General features: G+C 41.4%; 1 protein-coding gene across 3 annotated transcripts in view; it reads left to right on the plus strand.

Moving 5' to 3' along the window:
- The first annotated feature begins 1 nt into the window (after nucleotide 1).
- The window catches only part of EBF1 (EBF transcription factor 1), a 390,388-nt gene continuing 362,459 nt past the window's right edge, over nucleotides 2–27,930 (plus strand). For all 3 annotated transcript variants that reach the window (XM_030328392.1, XM_030328402.1, XM_030328416.1), the window contains exons 1-6: nucleotides 2–907; nucleotides 3,024–3,180; nucleotides 3,719–3,782; nucleotides 4,407–4,462; nucleotides 15,073–15,146; nucleotides 24,881–24,949. In XM_030328392.1, coding sequence (XP_030184252.1) covers nucleotides 774–907; nucleotides 3,024–3,180; nucleotides 3,719–3,782; nucleotides 4,407–4,462; nucleotides 15,073–15,146; nucleotides 24,881–24,949 — 554 coding nt within the window. In that variant the 5' untranslated portion in view covers nucleotides 2–773. The remainder of the gene's footprint in view (nucleotides 908–3,023; nucleotides 3,181–3,718; nucleotides 3,783–4,406; nucleotides 4,463–15,072; nucleotides 15,147–24,880; nucleotides 24,950–27,930) is intronic.

Here is a 27,930-nt window from a genome sequence, read left to right on the forward strand (position 1 = left end):
TCTCTCTTTCTCTTTCTCTCTCTGTCTTTCCCTCCCCCCCTTCCTCTTTCCCTCTCTCTCCCCCCTTCCCCCCACCCCACTCTCCCTCTCTGGTGTATCTGTCTACGGCAACCAGCGTCCTCATCTAAACGCACTGAAAGGAAAGAAACATCTTTGGTTGGGAGAGAAGGAGGAAAAAAAAGAGAGAGAGAGGAAAAAACTTGCCTGGTTGTGGAAAATGACACTTGAAGTAGCAAAGCCGGCAGCGCGAGTTGAGTCTATTGTTTCTTAAATTGCCATCAGGGCTTTTTTTTTCTTCCTGCTTCTTCAAGTGAAGGGTACCTCTACAAAAGGAAACTCCAGCCCCTCCTGTCCTCCACCGGCCTGTGATCATTACAAAAAAAAAAAAAAAAAAAAAAAAAAAAAAAAAAAAAGAAAAAAAAAAGAAAAAAAAAGAAAAAAAAAGCACCCAAACCAAAAATTAACCAACCAAACAACCCCCAACAGCCAAGCATACATCTCTATTTTTTTTATTTTGGTCTTTTCGTTGGATTTTCCCTTCTTTTTTTTTTTTTTCTCTCCTTTTTTTTCGTGTTATCGCTCAGTTTTGAGCGAAGGTTTACATTTTTAAAAAATTTGCTTTCCAGCCCGCCTTGATCTTCTAGCGCGAGTTCATCGTCTCAAAAAAAAAAAAAATCTCTGGCTGGCGTTTTTCTTTCCTTTTTTTTTTTTTTTTTTTTTTTTTTCAATATTTTCAAGGGGGAGGAGATTTTCCACAAGAAAAGGTTGTTTTCATGTTTGGGATTCAGGAAAGCATCCAACGGAGTGGAAGCAGCATGAAGGAAGAGCCGCTGGGCAGCGGCATGAACGCGGTGCGGACGTGGATGCAGGGCGCCGGGGTGCTGGACGCCAACACGGCGGCGCAGAGGTGGGTACCGCTCGGGGACCGCGGCCGGGGAGGCGAGCCGCAAGCAGAAGAGCCGGGAGGCGGTGGCTGCGGCCGCCGCGGGGCCCGGCCGCGCTCTTGAGTCCGCCGCTCGGCTCGGCTCGCCTCCGGGGCTCCGCGCTCCCGGGCCGCGCTGCCTTGGTCGCCTGCGGCCGGAGAGCCGGGAGCTGCCTGCGAGAAGCCCACGCTTTGCCGGCACTTTTCCCTGCTTCGCCTGTGACTGTTTTCATTTCGTTTTAAGCCAGAAGAGGCGTCTCATCAGCACGATGTTGGATATCTGTGTTTTTTTATGTGATTGCTCTTTCTTTCCCGGCCGGTTGTCTCCTCTTTCTTTTTCTTTCTTTCTTTCTTCCTTCTTTTCTTTTCTCTTTGTCTTTTCTTTCTCTTTTCTTTCTTTTCTTCCTTTCTTTCCTGCCTTTTTTCTTTCTTTCTTCTTTTCTTTCTTCCCTCCTTTCTAAACTTTTTTCCTTCTCTTCTTTCTTTTCCTTCCTTCCTCTTTTTCTTAACTCCTTTTTCCCCTCCCTTCCCTTTTTCTTTTCTTCCTTCTTCACTTCTTTTCCTTTTTCCCTTTCCTTTCCCCCTTACCTCTCTTCCTTCTTTCCGTCCTCCCTTTCTTCATTCTTTCCTTCCTCTTCTTTCTTCATTCCTCCCTCCTCTCTCCTCTTCTCATTCCCTTACCTCCCTTTCTCTCCTATTTTCTCTCTCCATGTATCCCCAGAACCTTCTCTTAGTTCTCTGGTCTTGTTCTCTCTCCCTCTCTCTATCTTTCTGCTTTTCTCAGTCCACCGGTAGAACGGCAGCTCCCAACTTTGATTCTGACATTTCCTGAAAGTCTTCCCCACCCTCTGTCACCACGGCCCCTTCCAGCCCCTCTCCCACTCTCAGCTCCTGGGATGCTAGACTGTGTGACTTGGAGGCACTTCCCTTGGAGATTGACCTGGGGGAACTTTTCTGGGCACTCTTATCAACCTTTCCGAGGACGCCTGGTCCCAAGTGAGAAATGGCCTTTTTTCCCAGACCACCAGCTGGGCTTGGGGGAGTAGGAGATTTGGCTGCCCCAGGCCCTGTCGGACTCCGAGAGGGCGGAAGGGGAAAAAGGAAGATGACTAATTACCTTATCCTCATCTTCACGGGGCAGGGGACAAGTGTCTGCAACACTGTTCCCATCCCCGTTGAGTACAAGGATGGGGGTGGTTAGCAGTGAGAGTGAGTTGGGTAACTGGGCTGGAAGCGAAAGAGTGTGTGTGTGTGTGTGTGTGTGTGTGTGTGTGAGCGCGCCCTTGTGTTGGGCAGGCCGGGCTGTCAGTGGCCTCCCGCGCCCCTGGCACCCGAGCCTCCAGTCCCCCCGCGGGCGCGCTCAGCCGGCACCCCTGGTCCATAGGATTTCTGGAATGAGTGTGAGGGTTTTTGTGGAACAGCGAAACTTTGTCAGGACAGGTCTTTTAAATCAGCTCCCTGTTCCACAGCAACCACCCTTGACAGCTCTGAGTTGACCCCCTCAGATCCTTTTTCTCACATGCCTTATTTGGGGAGGGGGCGTGCGGTGTCCAGAGGCCGGGCGCCCGCGCCTGGCGGGGGCACGCGAGGTTTCCTGGAGGATGGCTGCGGCTTTATGAAACTGAGCCTGTTCCCCATCCATCCTCACCTGCCCTTGAGGCTGAGGCGGGAGATTCGTGGGGGTGGCGGGCACCAATTCCCATGCCTCCCTCTCTCCAAGTTGTAAACTACCAGCTGTGTTCCACGAACGCGGGTTCACTGCATCCACCTCCACTTTTCCTTCCCACGTAGCGCGCGTCAGGTCAGAGTAAAGGCTTGCAGGGTTTTATCTCCTGCGCAAAACCCTAACAAAACTTTCATGGCTCTTCGGCGAGTTCGGGGGGGCGCGCCGTGTGCTTGGCGGGAGGACTGGACACGCGAGAGCACGCATGTCCCGTCGCCGGGTGGGCCCCGGGCGCCGGAGGGGGCGTGTAGGGCGCCCACTAGGTGTTCTGGGGGTAGACGAGGTTGGTGCGTGAGGGCTCGCGCGTGTGTAAAGGGTGACAAAGGGTCGCGCGTCGGTGTCCCGCTTAGCCGTCTAACTCTGCGTCTTTGGCCGCAGCGGGGTGGGTCTGGCCCGGGCTCACTTTGAGAAGCAGCCGCCTTCCAATCTGCGGAAATCCAACTTCTTCCACTTCGTCCTGGCCCTCTACGACAGACAGGGCCAGCCCGTGGAGATCGAGAGGACAGCCTTTGTTGGGTTCGTGGAGAAGGAAAAAGTAAGTGGGCGCAGCGCCGCTGCCCCTCGCCCCCGACCGGGGAGCAGGCCCAGCCGCTTCGGGAGGCGCGCTCCTCGGCGAGTGCAAAGCATCCATAACACACTCCTGAGCGGGGTCCCCCAAGCCACTTCCCGTCCTGGGCGAACCCGGGCTCCTCATCCATGAGGTTCTGCTCCAAAAAGTTCGCGTGGAGCCCCAGAGCTGGAGAGAGGCGAGCTCGGCTTCGCACTCCAGAGTCGAGGGCGCCTGGGATGAACCCGCCCTCAATGGCGCGACCACGCGCGGCTCCTGCCTCTGCTGACCCAGGCCCGAGCCCCCAGGCCCCACGGAATTTTCTGGAAGGGAAGAGGGAGCAGTAAGGGTCGGGAGGGCGGCAGAGGGATCACAGTTGGCCGCAATTTCTGCTGCTCCTGGGCCTGTCCGGTTCCCCGGCCGGGGGTCCCTTCTTCGGGAAAGTTGCCTCGAAGTCGGTCCACTCGCTCACGCCGACCTCTCTCCTGCGTCTCTTGTTGTGTCTTTGCGTCTCGCTGAAACCCAGGAAGCCAACAGCGAAAAGACCAATAACGGGATTCACTACCGGCTCCAGCTCCTCTACAGCAATGGTGAGGCTCAGGTCGGGTCGGGTCGGCGCCGGCACCCTGGGGCTCTGGGTGAGGGCAGGGGACGCAGCCAGATCCAGGTGGACGAGAGCCCTGAGCACGCTCGGTTTTCCGCAGTCCTCGGGGTCACCAGGCCTCCCCTAAGTTTCACCTGAGGAGGTTTCAGGCAAGCAGGCCCCGAGTAGCCGGAGGGCGGCCGTGGCGGGCTCGAGCACACCTGGGGCCAGGTGTGGAGCCCTGGCCCTCGCAGGGCCAATTCCTTTCTTCCTCCCATTCCTAAGGGAGGCTGAGCTCAGACTCCAGGCCCTAAGTCCTTGGGCTCAGGGAGCTAGAGCAGTCGTGGCCTTGATAGCTCCCAGAGAGCGCGCAGAGGGGCTCCCAACTAGAGAAGGGAGAGTAGCCAGGTGGGGGTCCCGCCCCATTCTCAGCTGCTGTGCCTAGGGACTGGCCCCTCTCTGGACACTGGGGAAGATGGGGGTGGTGGTGTCCTGCCTGGGCTTCTCTGGGAGAGTAGGCGTTGCATACGCCTTGGAACTCCATTCTTTGTTGTTTGTTTGTTTATTTAGCGGCGGATCCTCTCTCACTTAATTTTCCTTCGTTCCCCACTCCCCTTCCCCTTTCCCCCAGGGATAAGGACAGAGCAGGATTTCTACGTGCGCCTCATTGACTCCATGACAAAACAAGTAAGTTTCTTAATTTCGCGCCGCGGGGTGACTCTAGCGCCTCTAAATTTGGGGAAGCCAAGAGGCTGGCTACTCCCTAGCACGGGGCCTGGAACTCGAACTCTCAACTCCAGGGCGGACCTCAGACCGCACTCTCAGCGCAGCCTTGCAAGTGATTACACACACACACACACACACACACACACACACACACACACACGCCTGCCGCGTGGGGAAGGTGGCTCGACGGCTCCTTCCCACCAAGGGAAACCCAGGCCTTCTGCGTTAACACTACAGGGTGCTGAGTGGGGAGAGTAAGTGCTGAACTTCCTTTGACCCTGCGGAGGAGCCCCAGGGGGCGCAAAATGTGCCCTGGGACCTCGGTGTAGAGTGGGCTGAACTTGTGAGATCCAAACCATCCGGGCCTCTCCAGGGAGGTATAGGGTAGGGAAGTGCGTGAGGAAGGAGGGGGGCTAGGTAGCTTCCTTAGCAACGGTGAGGTGAGCTGAGAGCAGAGATGACCCACTCCACAGATTTCTTTCTTTCTTTTTTTTTTTTTTTTTCTTAAAAGGAGGTTGTGGTAGTAGTACTGTTGGAAGAGGGAGCAACAATTGTTACAGAGTATTTTGTAAAAATCCTCCTGCTTTTGCCTCCGAGTTTGGCAAGAAGCCAGGCAGCGAGAGTGAGCTTGTGGTCTTAAAGGTATATAGACGGCATTTTCTGAAACTCCCCAACACGCGGGTGTCAAGCAGTATACATTAAGGTTGAGTTATGGTTTAAAAGATACAATTATGAGCCGAGTCAGAAAAGAGGCCTGACGTTTTAATGAGGCACAGGAGCCTTTTTTTTTTTTTTTTTTTTTAATTTTAAGGCATAGTTTAGTTTCAGAATTAAGTAGCTGGTTAGGTAGTTGGAGGACTTAGTAACAAAAAAGAAGCCAGCTTTACTGGGTGGGGGAAAGAAATTAGAACAAAGAGAAAAGTTATCAAAGTGTACCAACTACCAATTTAGTAAGATGGATAAAACTTATTTGCTTGATTGCGATTTTAAAATATTCCCTTTAAAATAAGGAGGGTGATCTTCTTTAATAGATACTCACTTAGAAGTTTTCAAATTAGGGCATACATGCACATTTAAAAATTGTTTTTAGATAAGCATGGATTGAATATGTTGTACACAATGCACATTCATAAGCTGTTGGAAGTTTTAAAATATACTCAGCAAGAACTTTTCAATAATAGCTAACTTTGATTATTAGTCTCATATTTTATGGTGAACTAAGAAAAAAACATGAGGGTATGAAATGTAGTTTTAACAATAATAAATAAATACATATTGAAATCTATTTTAAGTTATTTGCCCAAAATATTTGGCTTTCCTGAAGATTTAATTCTTTGTTGATTGGTCAGAGTAAAGTCACATTTGTGACTTTTGGTCTTCTTTTCTTTACTGGTTTTGATTATTATATAGGATAATTCCCTTTCATTTGAACACATTGTATTTTGTTAGTTAAAAAAATTTTTTTATCCTGCCAAGCAGAAACAGAAAAGCCTGATTTCAGTAACATTTTTTTTTTTTTACTGTATCAAAACAAAAATGCCTTAAGTGGAGTTTTGTTTTAAAAAATTGTCTTTGATACCGTACGTATCTTTTCCTGCCATTCTCATCAGAGGAAAGAAAAGGTGGGGGAGGGGAAAGTATGAACTCTAATACATATTCCATATGTATTTATTAGAATTTACTTTTCAAAGATAAAAAATCCCCACAAACCTGTCTGCTTGTGCAACATTGTCCACTTAAATATTAAATTATAGGCAGCACTATGAAATGAACAATTTTAAGGAGTTCAAAACTGGGACATGTTTGGAGTGATTAACTGCTTTCAAAACTTTATTTTAGACCCCTTACACAAAAAGTGCCACCAAGAATTGATTTTCCCATTATGAAATGAACTGACTTTATGCAGTCTCATATGGTGGGAGAATAATCTTGATTTTTATAAAGCAATACATCAAATATCATTTTACTAACAAGGTCATAGAGCTTAAAAACTCTTAGGGCATTTTTTGACTGCATGGTATTATAAATTCTATGAGTTGGAGGTGGGGAACTAGATCAAGATACAATTTATTTTTAATAATAACAGATATGAGAAAGTCATTTGCCATAATATGACATCTCACTGAAGGTTAAAATTATAAATGTATACAATTATATATTTTGGTGGGGAGAGACCTGAAAAAGGTTTAAATAATTATCTGAATTAAGTCCAAAAATACCAAGAGAAAGTGATTTTTTGTTTTTGAGGCATTCCTGTTTGCTCTCATAATAATTGTCTAATGCCTTCTGTGGTAGCTTTCGCTTTGAAAGGCAATCCCTGACCATTATCTGTTTGTTTGTTGATTATGTGCTGTAAGAGTTTGGGAAGTAGGTTAGCTACTTGTATACATAGTTAATACAATAGTCTTCAAAAAGAGTTCAGTGTGAAGAAGCATAACTTTTCTTGCTGTGACATTATTATTATATTTTAGCCTTGATTGGTGAAACAGCAGATTCTCAACTAGCTTGAAATTATTCTATGATAATTAACTACCACGTCTGATTTAAAATTTCTTAATTTTTTTAATTTTAGTTAAATATGAAGTGACCCGTTCAAGTAAGGCTTGACATAAGCTGACTGATTAAATGGTTACAATTTTTTTCCCCTGTGAAATTCTTCCAGATAGAGTCAGGATTTTGATGTTTAGAGTAAAGAATGGGATAATTTCAATGACAGGATGAATTAATAACATCATAATTTTTGGAGGGAATACCTAGCCACAGTTCAAGTGTCTCCTCTTAGCTGCTTGCTTGTAACATTTTTCATATCACAGAGGCAGATTTTGTGTGTGATGTCTTATCTTTGACTCACAAGTTGGGGTTAAAACTCAAAGGGAATCTTTGGCAAGGAGAATCCAAAACTAGCTGTGCATTCTATATTTTCATACAATGTTCTTGAACTTGGGTGGAGTTAGCAGCATTGAAGTCAAACAGAAATGTACTCAATCAACCAAGATGTATTAGTGTGACACAGTATTTCACACCTTTTCAAAGTGTCTCATTACACTATTTTGGGTAATGACTCTTAATTTTGGACTCAACTGGGAAAGATGAAGTTTTATTACAAGTGTATGTGTAAGAATCTGAGCCCCCTTATTCCCATGCCTCTCTCATAAAACACAAAGGATGTAATGATATTTAAAAAATTCATCCACCAACTAGAAAATAAGAGGCTTGCTTTTGGGAAGGGTTGTTCAAAACCAAGTTTAGCTGGACTAAAAATAGGTTGTTTTTGTGTCATTGCTGTTTTTGGTATTCCATTAGAGAGCATGCAAAAAGGCCTGTAGGATCCAGAAGTTTATGGCTGTTGCATTCAGAAACAATATCTACTACAGAAGTTCAAATGAACCCAGTGGGGGAGGTCTGAGGTTTAATGTGGCTCATTTCAGATTTTCATGTAGTATTTGAAATATAATTATGTTATGTGATTGCTTTGGTGAGTTAACATTAAATAGTTTAAAAAAGCCTTTAACTTATCTTCCCTCCTACCATCTTGCTTTAAAAAAGTGACATTTTTATAATTCAAACAAAGAGTACCAAATTCCATAAAGTTATCTAAAACTAATTACTCTTGTCCCCAGACAGAAACTCTTTTTTGGAAAGGGGAAAATGATAGTCACATAATCTTTGTCATGTATGGATTTGAAGGGAGGTGATGTGGTAAGGGAACCCTAAAAAGGTCCTAGCATAGTGGAAAGTCCAAAGTACAATAATCAGAAATGCTGTCATATTTATCTTACAAACTAATCTTCTTTATATATTTCTTTTGATGTTCCCAGTACTTTAAGTTATTGATGCAAGTGCATTTTTTCCTATTGATTGTTTCATTATATCCTGCCACAGCTGCGTAGATTTGATTAACCACCCTTTCAGTTCATGGTTCTTCATTGGTAGATAAACACATTTTTAGTATATCAATAAGTTCGAAAGGAATTCACAGGCCAGCAGAGAGGTTCTTTCATACATTTGGGGAAACAAACAAACAAAAAAAGACAGGGCAAGTTTATAGTCAGGAGCCATATTTCAGCAGCTTTCTCTCTCCTTTGGTAACATGTCAAAAATGCAGGTGATTTAAATTTCCTTGCACATAGAGGAATGAAGAAGTTTGGAATTTTTATGCATGATCAGGACCTGTGTTTGGGAAAATGTAAACTCATCACAGTGGAAAATGTGTTGTTTGGAGTCTGGGGGTGAAAACAAAGCTGATGGTTTTGGAGAGATTGCCGGAGCCAGATGGCCTAGTACTTCCCCAGTCTGGCGGTCCAACTGCTCCCTCCTGGATAATATACAGCCATTTGTTCAGGGATATTTACGCTAGAGCTGTTTCCATGTGAATGTTTGAACAGCATTAAAAACGAACATATTAGTAGTGATGCATTTATCGAACTTCTATGACTATACCAATAGTCTGTTCTTAGGTCTTTACTTATATTGGTGACAGGAGCAAAGGAGTGTTTGGATGTTGGTGAATTGTTTATATAGTTGCTGAGCAAAGATGATTTGGTCTCAGTGAATAATTAAAATATGTAAGCATTTGGAGCCAAACTAATGAAAATAATGATAGCACCTACCTTGAAGCTCTGTTGTGAGAATTCATACATGCAAAGTGCTTAGAATAGTGACTGGCACATATTAAGTGCTTAATAAATTAGCTGCTTTTATTATTTTATTATTATTATTATTGTCCCATTGGGTTGACAAAACCAGCTGTATCTACTAATATACATGTAAATATAATTATCATATGAGTGAAATATCTCATTACTGTTAGAAAAAGAAATATAATATGGGATTGTTAGAATGATTCAATTTTTATCTTGGTGCTTGAATAACATAAGGGATTTCATTTCTTTGAGACATTAAAGATGTATTCTAAAGCTAACTGCTTTTGATATACATTCTCTTTTTATTCAAGGCTGTGATGTAACTGAACAGTATACTGAATATGATATCATTCCTTTGCAACTTTCCTAATTCAGTTCTGAAAACAGGCCTGCTTAGCTGCTGAGCTGAAATTACATCTTTATAATTTGTTCACCAGTAGCCAAGCTGCTAATTGAAGCAAAATAATTTTTTATTTTATCCCACTATTAATGTTGGATTGCTGTTTGACACAATTGTTTATGAAATGTCAGATTTGTAGTGTTTCCTTTGGCACAGGTTAATTTTTAACTAGGGCTCCTTCACCTTCTGGAAATTTCTGGGATCACATAAGCTAGCACTTTTTTTTTTAAATGACAAGTAATATAACTTGGTGGTTGAATGCAATGATTAATAGTACAGTACATTGATATTGTAGGTGTTCATATTATTTTTTGATTAGTTCCAATTCTTGCTAACTTGCTACCAAAGGCTTGTTGACAGTCTGTATTTAGAGGACATTTTACTTCTGGTTGAAGGAGGTACTTTGTACATTCATGAACTTATTCTTGAAGGTGACAAATTAGGTTTGGCCTTTATTTTGTATGTAGAAAATGAAGTAACATATTTTCAAGGTTACTATTTTTATTTAAAAGGAAAATTAGGAGTTTGGGTTAGTTATGGGTAACCTCCCTTTCTTTCTTTCCTTCTCTTTCTTTCTTTCTTTCTTTCTTTCTTTCTTTCTTTTCCTCTCTTTCCCTTTTTTCTTTTCTTTCTCCCTCCCTCCCTTCTTCTTTCTTTCTTTCTTTCTTTCTTTCTTTCTTCTTCTTCTTTCTCCTTCCTTCCTTCCTTCCTTCCTTCCTTCCTTCCTTCCTTCCTTCCCTCCTTCCTTCCTTCCCTCTAATGATGAGAAGTCTCCTACTATTTGATTGTAAACCAAAAAAGACTCTTAATGAAAACATTTACTCCTCAAACCCTTTTGGATTTGAAGAACCAAAGTCAAAAGTATTTTCCTCACCCTCTTTGTTTTGGCATAGAACACAAAGAGTTAAAACTATTAGAAAAGTAAACAAAGAAAAGCCGTGCTCAATTCTCTGTATTTCCTTTGGCATGCTATTGAAGTGTGATCCTGGTGCATGTTCACTGTGTATCTTTCCTTTCACTGTGTGGTCTTTATCCATAGTAAGTTTCAATTAACTTTTAAGACCCAGTGATATTTTGGAAAAGCAAGGATGAACCACACTTCACCAAATGCCATCTAAAATAGTGGCAACTGAGGCAGATTTTTTCTACTGATTGATTTATTCCTTTTCACAGATGATATAGGTGAATTTATAATTGGGCATTTGAAATTGATGGCATTTTATTCTCTCGCAGTAAAACTTCTGGTACTGCTGTTGCATAAGGCTATGAAAGTTTAATGATTCCTATTTTTTTTCCTCTTTTTTGTTCACTAAAAAAACTATTCTGGAAAAAACCCTCAACCTGAAAATTAATGGAGTGTTAAAAATAATTTGCTATTTTCTTTCTGCTTATTAGAAGAGGGCATTAAGAAAAGGGAGGTTGGTATATCAGAAAGCTAAATCCGCTCCACATGTGTCACTTTTGACAACTTCTTTATCAATTGCATCAGGTTTTTAAAGTTGAGATGAAGTTAGTGCTGTTTATTCTTTCACTTTTCTTCCTGTACAAGTATTCCTGTCACTGTCAGCGATTTACTTGCCATTGGAAGGATTACGGTCAATATTGTTTTCTACTTGATAATTGCATTTTGTATTTCTTAGGTTAAAACCCTAACTTGCTTTGCCATCAATTCATTTATTTAAATACTATATTTTATATACTTTCTCTCCCCATCCTGCCCATGTCTGTTAATAGGCCTCAGGTCTGTACTCCTGATAAACACATTGATTTATTTAAATCACTGTTGTCTTTGTCATTCTCACAGCAGACTACCTTCCTCTCAGTGAGCAGACGCATGATTTACTGTGGAGGATGAAAATAAGCCTTCTTCTTGGTGTCCCATTGTCTGGGCCCTAAACCAGCTGTCTATTAAAATGGTTTCACTTAAAATAGTCAATGCCGTTTATATGCTTCTGTGATCTCCCAGCTGATCCAGGCTCAGGGCGCTTGATTCACACCCCACAGAGGCACATATTTAAATTAGTAAGAAAAGCAGAAACTTCTAAGTTGGTATTAGAAGATCCCTTTCCTTTTAGGCTTAAAGTCTGGGTTTGCTGAACTGTGAACCCGTCTTTACGGTGTATGAAATGTAGATGGTAGAGAGTTGATGTGTGGCTATCAGCTGTATGTGTAAGCTGGAGGGAGAGCTTGGTGGCATTTTTAAAAGGTCTATTTGTTGACACGCTGCTTCAGAGATATTCAGCAAAATAAATGTATCATATTTTCCGATTCTGGATCTCATCAGAATGTTGATTTCTTGGCCCATATCTTTCATACGTGTGTGTGTGTGTGTGTGTGTGTGTGTGTGTGTGTTTAAGCAGCTTTTTCAGTAACAAATACTGCACAGGTGAGGTCAGAGGGAGATCTGCCTGTGACTGAGTTCCACTCTGTAATTGATTCTGTTCTACTAAGCTTCTAGTTCACTGTACTTACAGGGTTTTAATTCTACTTCATAGGAGAGTGAGGAAACTCCCTCTTTCTCTTGCTTTTATTTCAGAAGTCACAGAAGTAGTACTTCTTTCTCTGCATGTATGTGCTGAAAAATATTGTTCTGTTGAGGCCTCAGAAAGAGAGACAGCAGAAACTTCATGCTGCCACCCCTCCCCGGAATGCTTAACTATTTCTGAGCAAATGCAAACTCATGCTTTTATTTTAATATGCTAGATTTAGAGAAAGATTCTCCATTTTGAGTCTGCTTGCCAGAAGTGAAGTGGCAATTTGGCATTTGATAAAGAGATGTATTACAGAGGCCCTGGGCCTTCGACAAATGATGTTCAGTCACTAAAGCTAAAAACATAGGCTCTCTGGGCATGCACGGATCATCTACTGTTTGGGGAAGTTGTGAGCATATCTGTATTGCAGCGTGTCTTTCATTGGGTATCATCACTGATTTCAGTGGAACCAGCAGCCTCAACAAAAATAATATTGGTCTCATCTAGAAAGAATCAAAATGAGAAGGTCTGATGTAACTGTTATGCATTCCTCTTAAAGAAACCAAACTTCTTTTTTTTTTTTTTTAAAACAGGAGGGAAAACCCTGCAATATCTACGAGTATATTTACCAAGTTACTTGTATTAGTTTAGCATGACAAAAAACTGAAGTTGAAATGGAGGTTATCAGGATATTAAGAGAACAACCAAAACATGTAGTGGTAATAGGATGCCACAAAAATGCATCCGATTAGAGTTTTTTAGCACCATATATGAGACCTAATCAGTTATTTACTGTGTTTCTTTGGTTTTAGCAGCGATTGCAATAAATAAAGCAGACAGATACAATTTTTGGTTTTCAAAATGTTTTTGATTTACTTAATGCATTTTCTTGACTAAAGCAGCTTCTTGGGCGTTTGAAAAGGTCTTTTAAGAGTACAGGAAAGAGTCATCAGTGTGTGCTAAAACTAGTGGATGAACATTTTAGGCATAATATGATATTACCATAATCTAGATTAGCTCTCTATAAGATAGTTATGAATCACATAAGATGAAGTAGTAACTTCACGGGGGGGAAATCTGGCTGATGGTCTCTGGTGGATGGCAGGCACCACCTTAACCAAATGGTCAGTTTACCGTACCATTTCGTTTAACTGTACCATTATAGTAATCAACTAGTCGACAGTGTGATTTGATACACCAAGAAGAACCCAGAATCACATCTGTGGTATTCTGGCCTTGAATTGGGTAACTTTACTCTAAATCTGAGGAAACATCAGACAAACCCAAACTGAAGGTATTCGACAAAAGAACTGGCCTATATTCTTTAACAATGTCAATATCATGAAATACAGACTCAGGAATGTTCTGTTTTAAAGGACACATGGCAGCTGAATGCAATGATTGATATTGTATTTTTTTTTTTCACTGTGAGGGACATTATTTTGTAATTGGTGAATCTCAATAAAGTCTGTAGATTAGATTATTGTATTGTATCAGTGCTAATTTTCTGATTCAGATAATTGCCCTGTGGTTATTGAAGAGAATGCTTTGGTTTAAGGAAATACATGCTGAACTATTTAGGGTATGTCTCCAGTTTACTTATCATGGTTAAGGAAAAAAAAATTGAAAAGAATAAGCAGATTTAGTGAAGTGTAAACATTTGAGGAATCTGGTTAAAGACTATCTTGTAATTCTTTTTATATTCTTGCAACTTTCCTGTCAGTCTAAAATTGTGTCCAAATAAAACATTAAAAAATACAGAGTTATGGTGGGCTAACCATAAAAAAAAATGGTTTTGATGGGCCAGTCGTAGAGAAAGGTTTTCTCCTTATACAGGTACTTTTCATCATGTTTTTATTTGTTGTTGCAATTTTTGTTCTATAATGGAGTTAGATATCACACCCAGAGTCTGCTCTAGGGTCTGTACACACTGTGTCTTAAGCTGTCTCCATCATTTACAGGTTCTGAAAGTACCAGGCTTATAAACAAAGCACAGTAGAGGCAACTCCCAGTTAGTTACTGCAGCATCTCTATGTCCTAAATAAGCATAGTCTCTGGTTTTGTCACCAAGTAGTTTTGTCACCAAGAAATTGAGAGTTATCTAAATGTGTGAAAGTAATTTTATTAATAATCTTAAGTTGTGTCATGTTAGTCTTATGCAGTGATACAGTGTTAAGTTAGTTAATATGTATCCTGATGTAGGCATTGCTCTGCAAATAGCTGTGTTTTTCTTTGGCCCAGGTATTCACACATAGAGCTTCCAGGAAACTGCTCTCTCAGGGAAACTTCGTGGTGATTTTAAGCAAAATGTTTGTATGCACATTACTGAGAACAGACAAAGATGTATTGGCTGATGAGGTGATTTGGAATCTAAATTTTGGGAGTCAGATGTAATTCTTCTCAGTTGAGGGAGATAACTCTATGGCTTAAGCCCACACACACAGCATATGCCGGCAAATATTACTGTTTGGGTGGGTGTACACCCTGGGGAGCACATGTTTTCAGCCTGTAGGCGGAAGGAAGGATTTTCCCTGATTGATGAATCATCTCAAAGAAGACACAGTTAGTGAATGGACTCATTAGCCATACCCCCACTTGTTTTCTGCTACTCATCTCTGGAACACTAAACGTTGGCATTAGAAATAGTAAAATGAGGCGACAAACACATATTTAAAAATCAAATCCACGTGCTTTTCTATATTTTAAATCACTAGTATCCGAATCTGCTAAACCTTCCAGGCTTTTCCTCCTCGTTGATTAGATTTATTTTATTCTGAATTGAAAGGAGAATTGTGGTTGTCTTGACAACAGAAGTTCATCTCACACACTGATCCAAAGGTGTGCGTCTTAATAATGTGGTTGACGGGACAAAGAGGAACATATGTCCTCTACTTGATTTGGGTTGATCCTTAACAACGTATCTTGAAACAGACAGTCTTGGGCTCCCAAAAGCCAATTGGCCCCCAGCAATGGTGAAATGATCAAGTACTCAATTGCGATAGTTTGTTCTTTGCTACTTGGTTCCATTTTTAGCTCAATTGGTGCCTTTGTTTACAGGCCATAGTGTATGAAGGCCAAGACAAGAACCCAGAAATGTGCCGAGTCTTGCTCACACACGAAATCATGTGCAGGTAAGAAATACCTTGTTCTCTCCCTTTAATTAGCAAGGAGAAGATGAATTTGTATCTCAAATCTAGGTGAGCACAGGCCTATTTTTGGGTGTATATTTATCTTGCTTCTATTAGATGATCTAAAAAGAACTATTAAACACAAGTGTTTGGTAGTAAAGTGTCAGGCATCACAGTGGTTCTCAATTATTTATTAGACTTCATCCCGGAAGACATACATTTCCATTTTGATATCACACTGTTAATGGGCACAAAGCAATGCCCTCCCCTTCTTCCTCTCAATCAAATAAAATACAATATAACTTTTTAGTGTTAATATATGTGTTCAACTGCGTTGCTAGTAAAATGAGTAAGAGTTCTATTGATGTCAGCAGAAGCCTCTGGTTTGGATAAGATTTAAAAGTTATAGTTCCCCTTTTTAATTCTCCCACTTCAAAATATGACCATCAGTACATAGGCATCATTCCTCCTTAAACTTAGTGTGGGTTCCCCTCACCCCTTGCATCTGATCTGTTCCTCTTAGTTACCCTGTATATAACTCTGACAATGTAGCTAATATTTCTCAGTAGTAGTGAGCTTTTGGAAGGATGGCACATTTTTACACCTGAAAGATATCAAAATTCGTGTCACCCACAAACGAGTGTATTTATTTTGCCTGTAATCAGGCACAAGCTACATTTGAAAATAAGCAAGGAGACCAAATTCACTTTCATGGCCTCAGCCAGTCCTCCACACTTGAGAGAGTAGATGAGAGAACAGCCTTTAGACTTGCGGTATAGGATTTTTATTCTTCATAAAATAACACCAGCGTAAAATAACACCTGATATATTCTGAGTAATTGGATAAAGCATGAAGATGCCACTACGCATCAGAGAAAGGCTACTAATTGCTTTGTTAGCCATGCAGGCTCTCTCTGGCACAAAGCATGCTTGGCTCCTGACTATTACTGACCAATCCCTTTAGACCTTCAGCTGCCACTTCAGCACGGGAGGGTGGGCTTTATTTGCTGCTCGTGGACTTGTGGGGAAAGCTATCTTAAAACTCTACAGGTGGAAATGAAATAAAAGGGGCTCAGTGTGTTTTCTTACTGAAATCCCAAATATTAACTTCTATATCTATAATTCTATGTGGATATAAAAATTTCTTTTTTTTCTCTTCAAAAAGCATGCTTTGAATAGATTATTCTAAATTACTCAGGAGTTTCACAAGTGTTCACTTCAGTGATTTGTAAAACTTGTTAATTATTCCATGAAGAGGTTGCTTTTCCCTACCTTTAAAATAGTAACAAAACCCAAAAATATGGTTTTTCAATTTCTTAGAAGATATCATTAGGCAAAAATTAGTGTCATACTTATATGTAAGGAAGAATTGTAAAACTGAGTTACACTTTTCAGAATTAAATGAGTAAAATCATTTTGAAAAGCATTAAAAGTGATCTCCTTTGTATTACTACTTTTCTGATCATATCTCTATTTTAGCTTCCCACAATTAGCATGTCATTAGAATGAATTTTCTATGTTCTATTACATGTGATTCTAGCAAATAAGGGACAGGCAGAAAGATGGATCTCGAACAATAAGCCAACTAATGTCTACGTATCATAGATTTGCATCTCATATCTGTACATGTTTGGACTATGCTGGAAATAATTCTATTCTTAAAATACTTAAAGATATATTATGCCTTTCACACATAAGCCTGCCCTCTATTAATGCAGTTTATATTTTTCTTGTTCTTAAAATTCATTGGTCCAAAGTACTTTATTATGCTGGTTGGCGTGCTTTACTGCTGATGTTCTTTCTATTTTTCAGAAACATAAAAATAGCAAAAATAAAACTCTCAAGCCACTGAAGGCAAATGATGATATTTGTACTGCAGGGCTAAGAGGAAAAAGCCATATTCAAAATGTCATCCTGCTAATGTTACAGATTACGGTTTTCCTGGCTGCCTATAGATGTGTAAGGGGTACTGTTTGTTTACCAGGCCGCCATGACCCTATTACACAAACCTGTCATCTATTGTGTGGCTAACAGTCTTTTAAATTGCAAATCTGATGCTCTTTAGGGGGCTTTAGGAAAAAAATTCTCACTTTCCACACCATCCTATTTCTCTTGATTTCTTGCCTGTTGTAAGTGGAAGTTGGGATGTGCTGAATTTGCACCAGGGGTGCAAATGCAGGCTCAATTATAAGCATAAAATTAGAGTCTGTTCACCATTAATCAGCCTGGCTAATTGCTATGCACCACCATTAGCCATATGGTGTGAAAGACAGCTTGCTCTCCCCAAGATGAAATTTCTTCATTGCAGACATGAAATAGTGAGGGCCCTGGATTTTAAAATAGCTTGTTTTAGATATTTAATTTCTAAACAACTTTCTGCAGTGCTTTCTATCAAGGCTAACAGCACAATAAAACTTTGCATTTATGTCACAAAAGCTGTATATTTATAGTACATTGGAGCTATGGTAAAGAAGACACAAAAATTTAGATAGACAAGAAAGGGCTTGGATGATTCTGTTTTGTTGCAGGCAAAGAAAAAAGAAAAAAAAAGAAAAAAAAAAAAGAAAAACACCAGAGAGTTTTTTTCTCAGGTGGTTGCAAATTAAAAAAATATATATTTTATTCTGTTGAGAGGGTAACCCCATTGCATGAGCTGGCTAAAGAACTTACTGCCATTAGATCATAATTATTGCCTGTCTTTGAGACAAAACCTCTTAGACTTGATGGCATAGAATTCTTTTTGTGGTATTCTGGGAGAGTTTCTGCATTTTTGGTAAGTTGGAATCTATCGTACCAATTATCATTATATTTTGCTAATACTTAGTGGTTAAGTTCTCTAAAAAATATGCCCCCTGCAGGATTTTTTAAAGCAGGAGTCTATAAGGGATTTGATTATATGTGCATCTCAACATCCTGTAAGTTTAAATGTAAATGGAAAATAGGAACTGTGCTTGGTAGGTGAGTCCTAGTTCCCAGTGCCCCAGGCAGGCCAGGGCAGATTTTCTCTCCTTCCAGTGCACAGGAAGATTTCAGGGGATGGGTGTTCAGTTTAGGAAAGCATTCTTTTTCCATTATCAGTGCCCAGCCTCTTGTGGGACCATGAGTTCCCAGGGCAAGCCTGGCCCCTTGAAACAGTCTGTTCTTCCTTACTCTTCTGCTGGCTTATTCTGATTTTGTGCTTCAGATTTCTACCTAAGCACGGTTTTCTTCAGGAAAGCATCTCTGGCCCTTGGTCTGAGTTTTGTCCCCTTGTTATGAATTCCTATTATATCCCATGCTTTTCCTTCATAGTGCCCAGCACATTGTAACCGTGTGCCCAGGACCCGTCCTCCTTTGCTGAGCTAAGAGCTCCTTGAAGGCAGAGAAGTCACTGAGCTTTCCTCTCTGTTAGTTGTCCCATGTGTGAAATGGGGGGAAAATGTTACTTCTCTCCCAGGGTGGTTGTTAGGATTAAATGTTGTAATCCCAGTAAATACTTACCATGGTGCCTGACACAGGAATAGCAGCGGTATTAGCAGTAATATTAGTAGAAGCAGAAGAAGTAGTAACAGTGACCCGGTTATCTGCAGCGTCTACCTATGTACCTGGTACCTAGTTGTTCAGAGTGAAAGATGATAAAAGAACACTGAAGAGTGTTGCCTACTGTAACATTAACATACTTTGTTCATTTGAGGTTTGGTGGTTAAGGATGTTTTTATTCATTCTTTTAACACCTGCTATGTGCAAAGCACTGTGGAACGCAGAGCCAAAGGACTGGTCTTGCAATAAGAGAGTTTACAGGTTAGCCTGGGAGATGCGACCTATTAGCAGGAGGCCACACTACAGTGTAGACAGGGTTGTCTGTGATGAGAGGTGAAGCGAAAGATGGTGGCTGTTCTGAGAAGGGAGGATGTACCTGCAGGTGGGTAGTAGCTGTAGGTATGGGGGGGGGGTGAGATAGGACAAGAGTTTTAGAGGGTATATGAAGAAGTGTCTGGGTCCGTTTGCTGGTGGTCTGGCAGGATTTCTCTGGGGAGAGGATTGCAGGTGGGTAGGCTGCAGCCTGGAGCTGGGAGAGTGTCAGGGTAAAAGATAACTAGCTTTGGAAGTCTTTTCCCAAAGGGGGGGCTGAAGTTATGGGCTTAATGGGATTGGAAAGAGTGGGAGAATAGAAAGAGTAGAGGCCATGGGTACATTCTTGGGGAGTGGTCATATTTAGCAAGGAGGGAGAGTATATTCAAGAATTAGGAAAAAGAACCTTGAGCATACTGGCCATAGCAATAAAAGGAGGGTGTTTCCCTCCCCATCCAAGATGGATCCCTATCTTGGGTAAGTGCTGGGGAGATCCTGATGGACTTGAAGAAAGAAAAACACCAGAGAGACATTGGTGATCTTTGAGAGGAGACATTCAAGTAGGTGCTGAGGCGTGGAAACCAGATTTTATGGGGTTAAGGTGGCAAGGAATGTTGGCGACCCTGGCAAGGAGAAAGGTGGGCAGTGAAGAAACTAACTCAAGAGTAAAGGAGAATTTTTTTTTTAAGAGAGTGGGAAAGCTTGACAATGTTTGTAAACTAAGGGAAAGAGTGAACTTACCCTTATCGGTATTAATCAGACTATTCATATAATTCATGTATCTCATTCTGTAGCCACCTGGGAAAAACAGGAAAGAAAATCTTATTTTCTGTTGTAAAGCTTAGAGATTGAGGTGGTGCTTTTCTCCAGTCAAAGGAGTTCTACTTCTAGGAAGAGATTCCATGTCCCTAAGATGAGGATCTGCAGGTCCTATGACTGGGAAACATGTAAATGTTGCTTGCCCTGATTTATGAAGCTGTGTGTCAGGTCACTAGAGATATGCCACCTGTGTCAGTCTGCTAAGGAAGAGACTCATGCGTTTGATTTTCTCTGGCTGTGCAAAATTGTCTGAGAGATGCATGATCCTGCTGGGGAAAGGGATGCTGTTTTGAGTCCACAGTGTTTGTAGGATACCAGGTGCTGGGTACCCACTCCTGTGACAGACCACACTGCCCTCCTGCCACTTGGGTTGCAGGTTGAGAAGGGATGTGAAATAGTAGGCTCCTTGCTCTGTGACAAAGTTAATTAGGAAACTTCAAGTCCCCTGATGGATGCACTTCAGGCCTGTGGTTGGCATAGTAAGAGCTTAAGAAACACTGTTTTCAATGGATGAAGATCCATCTGTCACACAGTGATGAGGACATAATTGCACTGAGATTTCTGTCATTAACACAGTAACTTTTCCCTTAAAGTGCTTTCACGTCTGCTGTTCCATGTAGTGTGGTGTTTCAGCCTGAGTGCTCTTCTGCCATAAACACAAGTGAATCTGTTCTCCCTTCATCCTGTCCTGTTTGGTTAATACCTGTCTTATGTGGGGTGGAAGCGGTGCGTCCCTTTCTTGATCTCTCTGAGTTCGGTAGAAGGAACAAGGGGGCAGCTAGGTTTAGACAAGAGATGAAAGAGAAGGGCCAGAAAGACCATGGTGGGGAAGAAGGACTGGTTTTTGCTCAGCTTGGCTCTGGGCTCAGAACTAGGAAGCAGCAGGGGGATAGATGTCATCTTAGTCTAAAGGAAGACCTTCGTTCCCCAACCTATGGTTGACTTTTCTAGTTTTTTAATAGAAAGTAATATTGCAATACAAAATAGAAGACTGCAGAAGTATGGAAACAAAATATATCCCCTCCCTCCCTTCCTGCTTCTTATCCTACTCCCTATAGGTTTCTTCTCTGAAGTTTCTCTTCATTTATTCAAACATATTTCCTGAGGGCCTCCTGTGCCCTGGGCTCTGTTCTAGTTGTTGGGGTTCTAGGGGTGAACGAAACAGTCTAAGCCCCTGTCCTCATGGAAAGACAGACAGTAAAGAAACAGACAAATAAATATGGACTACAACGTGATGAGCGCTAGGGAGAAAAGTGAGACAGGATGAGGGAGCACTCTGGAGCAGTCAGTCAGGGAAGGGCTTTCTAAGGCAGTGACTTTGCCTAGAGATTTGAGTGAAGCGAGGGTGTGAACTGGCCTTGCCACATTCATCTTCCCCTCCCCTCCCCTTCTCCTTTCACCCCTTCATTTTTTCTCCTAGAAATAGGACCATACGATATATACTATTCAGCAACTTGGCTTTCTCGATTCACAATTTGATTTAGACTTCTTTCCTTGAGAGTGTGTAAAAACCCACCTTCATCCTTTTTAATCCTGCATGTAATTCCATATGTACATGTGTATAAATACACACAGAGATGCATACATATATATGTATACACACATATATGTGCATATCTGTATATTTTTAAAGCGGAGCTCATCCCATGGACACTATTTTGTCACCACCCCAGGTACAGAGCAGGGCCCAAGATGCCCACTTTGGGAGAGATGACTGTGTGGTGCAGTGACATGACCCCCCCCCAAAAAGACAGGAAACCTGTTGGGGGACATTCTTCATGCTTTGCATGAAGTTTTTTTTTTTTTTTTATAAGTGTGCAGTGACCTCTGGCCCCTTCATTTTGTTTTCTCTTCTTTCCTTCATTGCCCCCTTTTATTCCTGTTCCATCTTTCCCTGTACACTTCTGTTCTTCACATCTGCCTTTCCCCCTAGGTCCCTTGGGGCACAGCAGAGAGAAATGGTTCTCATTTATGCCATGCTTCAATTCATCTGGCTGTGCTCAAGGGCGTTTTTATTTTAAGGGGATGAAGAAAGACAGTGCTTCAGTCAAAGGACAAGTCTCAGACCTAGTGTGGCTCTTGCTGGGGGGCAGGTGGTTTGGTGTATGGGGTGGGATGGGAGTCAGTCTTCCTTCCACCTGCCGTGCATGCTTTGAGGGTCAGCTTGGCTTCCTCTATCTGTCACTTTCCTATTTTCTTGGATTGTATTTCCCCCAGTACATTACATCATTCTTGAAGTCATTAGATCAATCAATCAATCAATCAATCAATCAATATTCACCTTCTCCCTTCTATTTCAGGCCTTAAGCTACTCATTAGGCAAATGAAATTGACAGCTTCTTCCTTTATTAAGCATATGGCTTAGTGGGGGAGTGGGGTGGAAGAAGAAAGATAGTAACAAAAAAAATACACAAATCTATACATAAATATATTATTTGCATTGTGTTAAATGCCCTGAAAGGAAAGAACCAGGAGAAAACTGAAGGGTGTCAGGGCCAGCCTCTCCAAAGAAGGAGCGTAGAGGTTGAGCCTCAACAGGCAGTAGAGACTGGCTAACTAGGGAGGGTTGGAGGATGAACAGACCAGGTGGGAAGACCTGCCCAGGTCTGGACCTGAGGTCAGACTGAGTGAGGCATATTGGAGAGATTGAAATTGGCCAGTGAAGTTGGAGCTTGGCAAGTCAGAGGAGAGTGACAGGAGGTTGGGAGGTGGTCTGGCATCATGTCATGCCATAGATCTATTCTAAGTGCTGGGGGAAGCCATTAAAAGGTCTTGGGCAGTGAAGTGACACAGTCCCATTGACACTTTGAAAGATCACTCTGGCTGTTTTAGGCAGTAAAGAGTGGAGGCAGTGAGGCTAGATGGGAGGCCACTGCAGAAGTCCAAGTGAGAAATGAAAGCGATGTGGAGGAGAGGTATGGCAGTGAGGAGAGAGAGAACCAAGCAAGACATGTAGGTTCTACTTTGAAATTGTCATCATACAAGGTAGACGTGTCCCTGGAGCACGTTTAGTCTAGACAGGCCTGGCATGAAGGTTCAGCCATTGGGACTTGCGTTGCCCACTCACTGTTTTGAAAAAAAGGAAAATGATGAGGAGAGATAGGCCTTCCCACCTACTGGTTTTCTCCCTGAGTAAAGGGGATGTGGGTTCTGTGAATAGGTTGGAGACCTGCTGCTTCTGCAGAGCACAGAGAAACTTTGCTCAGGTTTGGAGAAAGAGGAGGTTGGATAAGGAAGGAGCAGGAGGTGATAATGATACTGCCCTTCATTGAGCACTTATGAGGGCATTGTAAAGCCCAGCTTTATACCCTGATTGCCCTGAATCTGTGCCTTGGCACTTGAGGTGGGGATCACAGATGTTCCATTTTACAAATGAGAAAACTAAGATTCTCTGGGAGAGAGTACCTTGCTTAAGATCACATAGGTAGCTCTGTCTGATTCTGGAGCCAGTGTTTTTAACCACCATGCTCCTCTGGAAAGCCCTTGATATGAAGGTGTAGGGGATCAGAGTTAAGGGATGATGGGGTTTAGTTTTTAAATTATTATTAATTTTTGGTAAGCATTCCAATCATTGTACTTCTCATTCCCTTGTTTTCTCATCTGTTTCTTGGGTATTGGGATATTTGGGATTTCTATGTCCATAGTATTGGCATAGCAGAACTTAGGCCTAAGGGAAATAGTTCCCTTTGAATCTGGAAAGGAAAGGCTATAAGGTGGACAGAGTGACTTTTAGCTGGGGCTTTGACAAAGGAGATACAGTTCTTACTATTACTTTCTGAAGATATGAGAGACAAAGAGAATTAACACCAAATTTGGAAGCTGATTCTCTTCTCAGAGATAGAGTTACAGCCAGGAAAGACTACCCAACCAACTTTGGTGAAAGACTCTCTATCCAAAAGTATATTTCTGGGTCCTGAAAATGAAGTTCAATGTTTGGTTGTCTCCAGCAGCTCTCTAAATTTAGGCTCTGTGATTCACTAAGTAAAGTGTGTGTGTGTGTGTGTGTTTCCGTGCGCGCATCCGTGTCTGTGTAAGAAGGGAGAAAAGTGCATATTTTATTTGTGGTGCATGGCAGTGTATAACACCTGGATAACTTCCTTGCCTCCTTGACTGATCAAACATGTGCTTTTATAGTGTGCCCCTGGGTGTGGACTGACCAGTGCACACATATTTTATTTGCGAACAAGGCTCAGATGGACAGTTTTCCATTGACTGTGGGTAATTTTCAAAAACCTTAATTTTTCACCCCTTACAAGCATCCCAGTTTTACAAAAACTGACAGCCTTATCATCACAGCTGGGGTGGGATTTTGATAGTGGGTGCTTTTCTTGCCTATGGCTGCTTTTTTCCTAACCTAATTAAGAGCGTCCATTGTCAGGGCTGTGGTAGCCTTTGGATCAACTGTCCATAATGCTTCCAGAAAACGTAAATGGTGGCCAGCACAGGACACAGAAGCCAGAGAACGTGTGGATCTCCACTTTCTTTTATCTTGCCTTTTCTTTGTCTTCGTTACTATGTTGTACTTTTATTCTCATGAAGATGGTTCAAAAGCAAACAGTTAGAGCTTTAGGATTTTGGGCAGGCTGGGGTTGAAGGAAACGTCTCTCCTGAAAGAGAAAGGAAAAGAAAAAGGAATCCATTTAATACAAAATGACTGGAGGGGGAGAAATCACTCATACCTCATTATTGACGCGTTCCACACAATTAGTGTGATCTTGAGGGAAGAACGTTTGAGCCACCCACAACCCTGAATATTCTCATTGGGTAGATGTAATAATAATGCATTTCACAGTGAACTCTTCAATACTGCGGGCAGTGATGGGGAGACCCCATCTTAGGGCTGTCAGTCGTGGCTCCAGCAGAGTCCCTCTTCCTCCCTCCTTCTTTGTTCAGGGAGAGGTTAAGCCTGGCCATTAACCCATAGGTGACCCACATAGAATTTTCTGTCCCAGGGATCCGTTGATTGCCAGGTATGGCTTTGTGGTAATTCTAGCATTTGCAACCCAGCAATTTGAACCTTCTGTCTGCCTAAATGATGATTTTACATTGTAATGGTTGTACTAAATCCTTTCGTTTTTGCTCCATAGCCGCTGTTGTGACAAGAAAAGCTGTGGCAACCGAAATGAGACTCCCTCAGATCCAGTGATAATTGACAGGTAGGGACCACTCTACTTTCACTGGATTCTTATTCCTCATTATAATGAAACACCTGCCTTGTGTCGCTCATGGGCAAGGGGTAGGAATGCATGTAGCCGAAATTTGCCTGTTGGTCATGACTAAGCTGCGCCGAGCTCTTGCGATTCCTGGGAAAACCATATGGAATGTTCTTTGGAGGCCCGTTTTCTTGGATTGCTTCGGTTTTGTGTATGATTCATGCTCTTAAAGGAATATTTCTTTCTTTCCTGACTTTCTGTGGCTCAATCCTCATGCTGTGCCAGGAAGCTTCAGAAATAAAATAATAATAGTTTGTGATTTATGAAATGTGGTTGGGTGCTTATAAATATTTAACTTTTATTTGAAAAATGTTTGAATCATTATCACTTTTAGCTACAGTAGTTCTGTTGGACGTAATCCATCTACATTTTAAGGTTTTATTTATGCATAAAAGCAGTTTTAAAGAGATCTGTGAACCAAGACTTTCTACCGTTATCTCCCGCATTTGATGGTAGCTCATACTGTATTATAAGTTGATTAATTTATCCTGCTTGTCTTAATTATTGTGTTTTTCAACAGATCCATATTACTAATCTGACATGACCAAGTAAATCACTATAGAACAATAAATTTGTTTTAGTTGTTTGGTGCAGTTTGGAGTCAGTGTGTGCACATATTATGCAAAGTCGCATTCCAAATATTCATTTTACATTTTAATTATTGAAATTCATTGTATAGAAACATGAGAAACCATGTTTCAATGTATGAGAAACCATTTGTTACATAGCATTACTCATTGAGAGTTAAATGGCCTGGAAGGTTTATAGATACTGTCAGTTGTCAGTGAGGAAAAGAGCTAGCATCCTCCAGTAGCTGGAAAAGAGTCTTGCAAATTAGACTGACGGATCCCTCACTGAGGAAATGAACAGCTGACCAAAAGTTCCTTTTTGGGTTTGGAAATACTGATTAAAAACAAACAACCCTATCCATCTGTGTTTCCAATTCTTTACCTTTTGGGGGCTTACTTTCTTGTTTTTCAGTTAACTGAAAAACTGCTTCATCGTAATTTATGTCAAAACATTGATTTATTGATTTTGACTTATGTGGTTCCACAAGCTTCAACCCAATTTTGATTGCCAAGTAGCTCTCTAAAGCTTACATTTCAATTAGACATCTTAACTAAGTATATCTCTAATATTCACCCAAAGCATACACCTTTGCTTGATAACTGAGTACTAATATACTTGATTCAAAGCGAACACGTGTGAATGTTCACTATGCAGTGAGTTGTGCGTGCTGCCCGTGGTGTTAGAGTAGCATGTTTATCTGTGAGAGCAGACATGCCAGTCATGTGATTCCTTCTCCTGCAGTGGAAGATAAATCTTCAAATGAAAAAGGTCAAAAATAAATATAACCTTTATGCTGTTTTGTTTTATTTAAATACATCTCTTCAAAAAACCATTTGTTATTTTGAGCAAGTTTTTCTTATGCTTCTGTTAAAAAGAAAGTGTTGTGATCAAAGGACCAGCCCAAATATTCCCCAAAACTTGGAAACTGTAAGCATTTTGTTCTGCCGCACCGTTCCTTTTGGTTTAGATGATGGCAAGAACCGTACCTTGCCACCCGCAATGAAAACATTTTTTTTTTTTTTTTTGCTTGTGAATGGGTTAAGCTTTTAAGTTTTTCATTTGGTTTTAAGCCGTGACTCTGATATAGAAGGTTGATATGACTGTGGTTTGAATAACATTTGATTTTGACCTGTTCTTGCGGGTTGCGATGGCATAAGAAACTTGACTCAGCAGCGCTGTAATTAGCCCGGCCCCGTGTTTTTGAAACAGGATTGTGTTACCTGGATTGCATTAGTGTGGCTTCTATTGTTGCCGCCTTGCATCTGTCCCAGTAGGGTACTTAAAACCTTTTCTTGGCTGGGGTAGTTCAAACAATTTAGGCAAAATAAGTATGCACTTTATACTGTTGGTGGCTTTAGAGATATTGCTCATGACATTTATCCTTTTCACTTTTTTTTCTTTTTGGTTTGACAAAGTAGAAAACAGTGTGTAACCAACGTTGGTCCCTTAAGAGAGGAGTATTTTAAAAACGGCTGAAACCCAGTGTATCTGCAGAAATCTCAACATATGTTTATTTGCTGGCGATTGCCACTGTCTCCCATGAACTGTCTTTTCAAGCAGTGATGCCAGCTGATATGCAAAACCCCATTTAGCTATTTTTATTTGCATCTGAGTTTTCAGAATTTATTTGTCCTTGAGTCTGCCAAAGGTTTTAAAAGCTCCAGTCCTGTCTATGCTGATAGGCGAAACTTTCATTTTTAACAACGAGAGAAGAAAATAACAACAAGAAAAGAACTTACACAAGGAAGGGCAAAATAGAAAAGATTTTTCAATTCCATGATATTGCTGCAAAGGAAAAAAAAATGACGGCAACCGTGTTTGAATTTCATAGTTTCCAATTTGATTCTATATTACCGATTGCATAATATCTGCGTTACGTGCTTAGGGTTTGATTTGCCTTCAGATTTATGGATGTGAATCCCTGCATATTTTGCAAAAATAGGTTATGGCGCCTGCATTCAGTAGCAACAGTAACTGTTTTTACAAGATGCATACAATGTGCAATTATAGAGCTGAAGATACGGGCAATCACTGTGTTAGGATTTAGCATAGTTTTAACACGAAGTCACCTTTTGGGCACCAATAATTTTTAGCTCCCTTTGCTTGTCCTTCGGATTTTGGAAGAACACTGCTATTTTTATCAGTCAAAAGACTTTTAGCAGTGGTTATTCAGGAAAACTATTTATAGGATAGATAGAAGAGGTTTTCTGGTCATACGGTAGTGGTGCAGGGTAAGCTATTTCTGTGTTAAATTTTGGCTGTATTATTCGCTGCTAGTGACTTGGGGACATCAGCTTGGCATATTTCATCAGAAAAGTGGAATTAACAAAATCAGCAGTTGCATATCGATTTAG

The sequence above is a fragment of the Lynx canadensis genome, chromosome A1 (assembly GCF_007474595.2).
Source record: "Lynx canadensis isolate LIC74 chromosome A1, mLynCan4.pri.v2, whole genome shotgun sequence".
NCBI classification, from domain to species: domain Eukaryota; kingdom Metazoa; phylum Chordata; class Mammalia; order Carnivora; family Felidae; genus Lynx; species Lynx canadensis.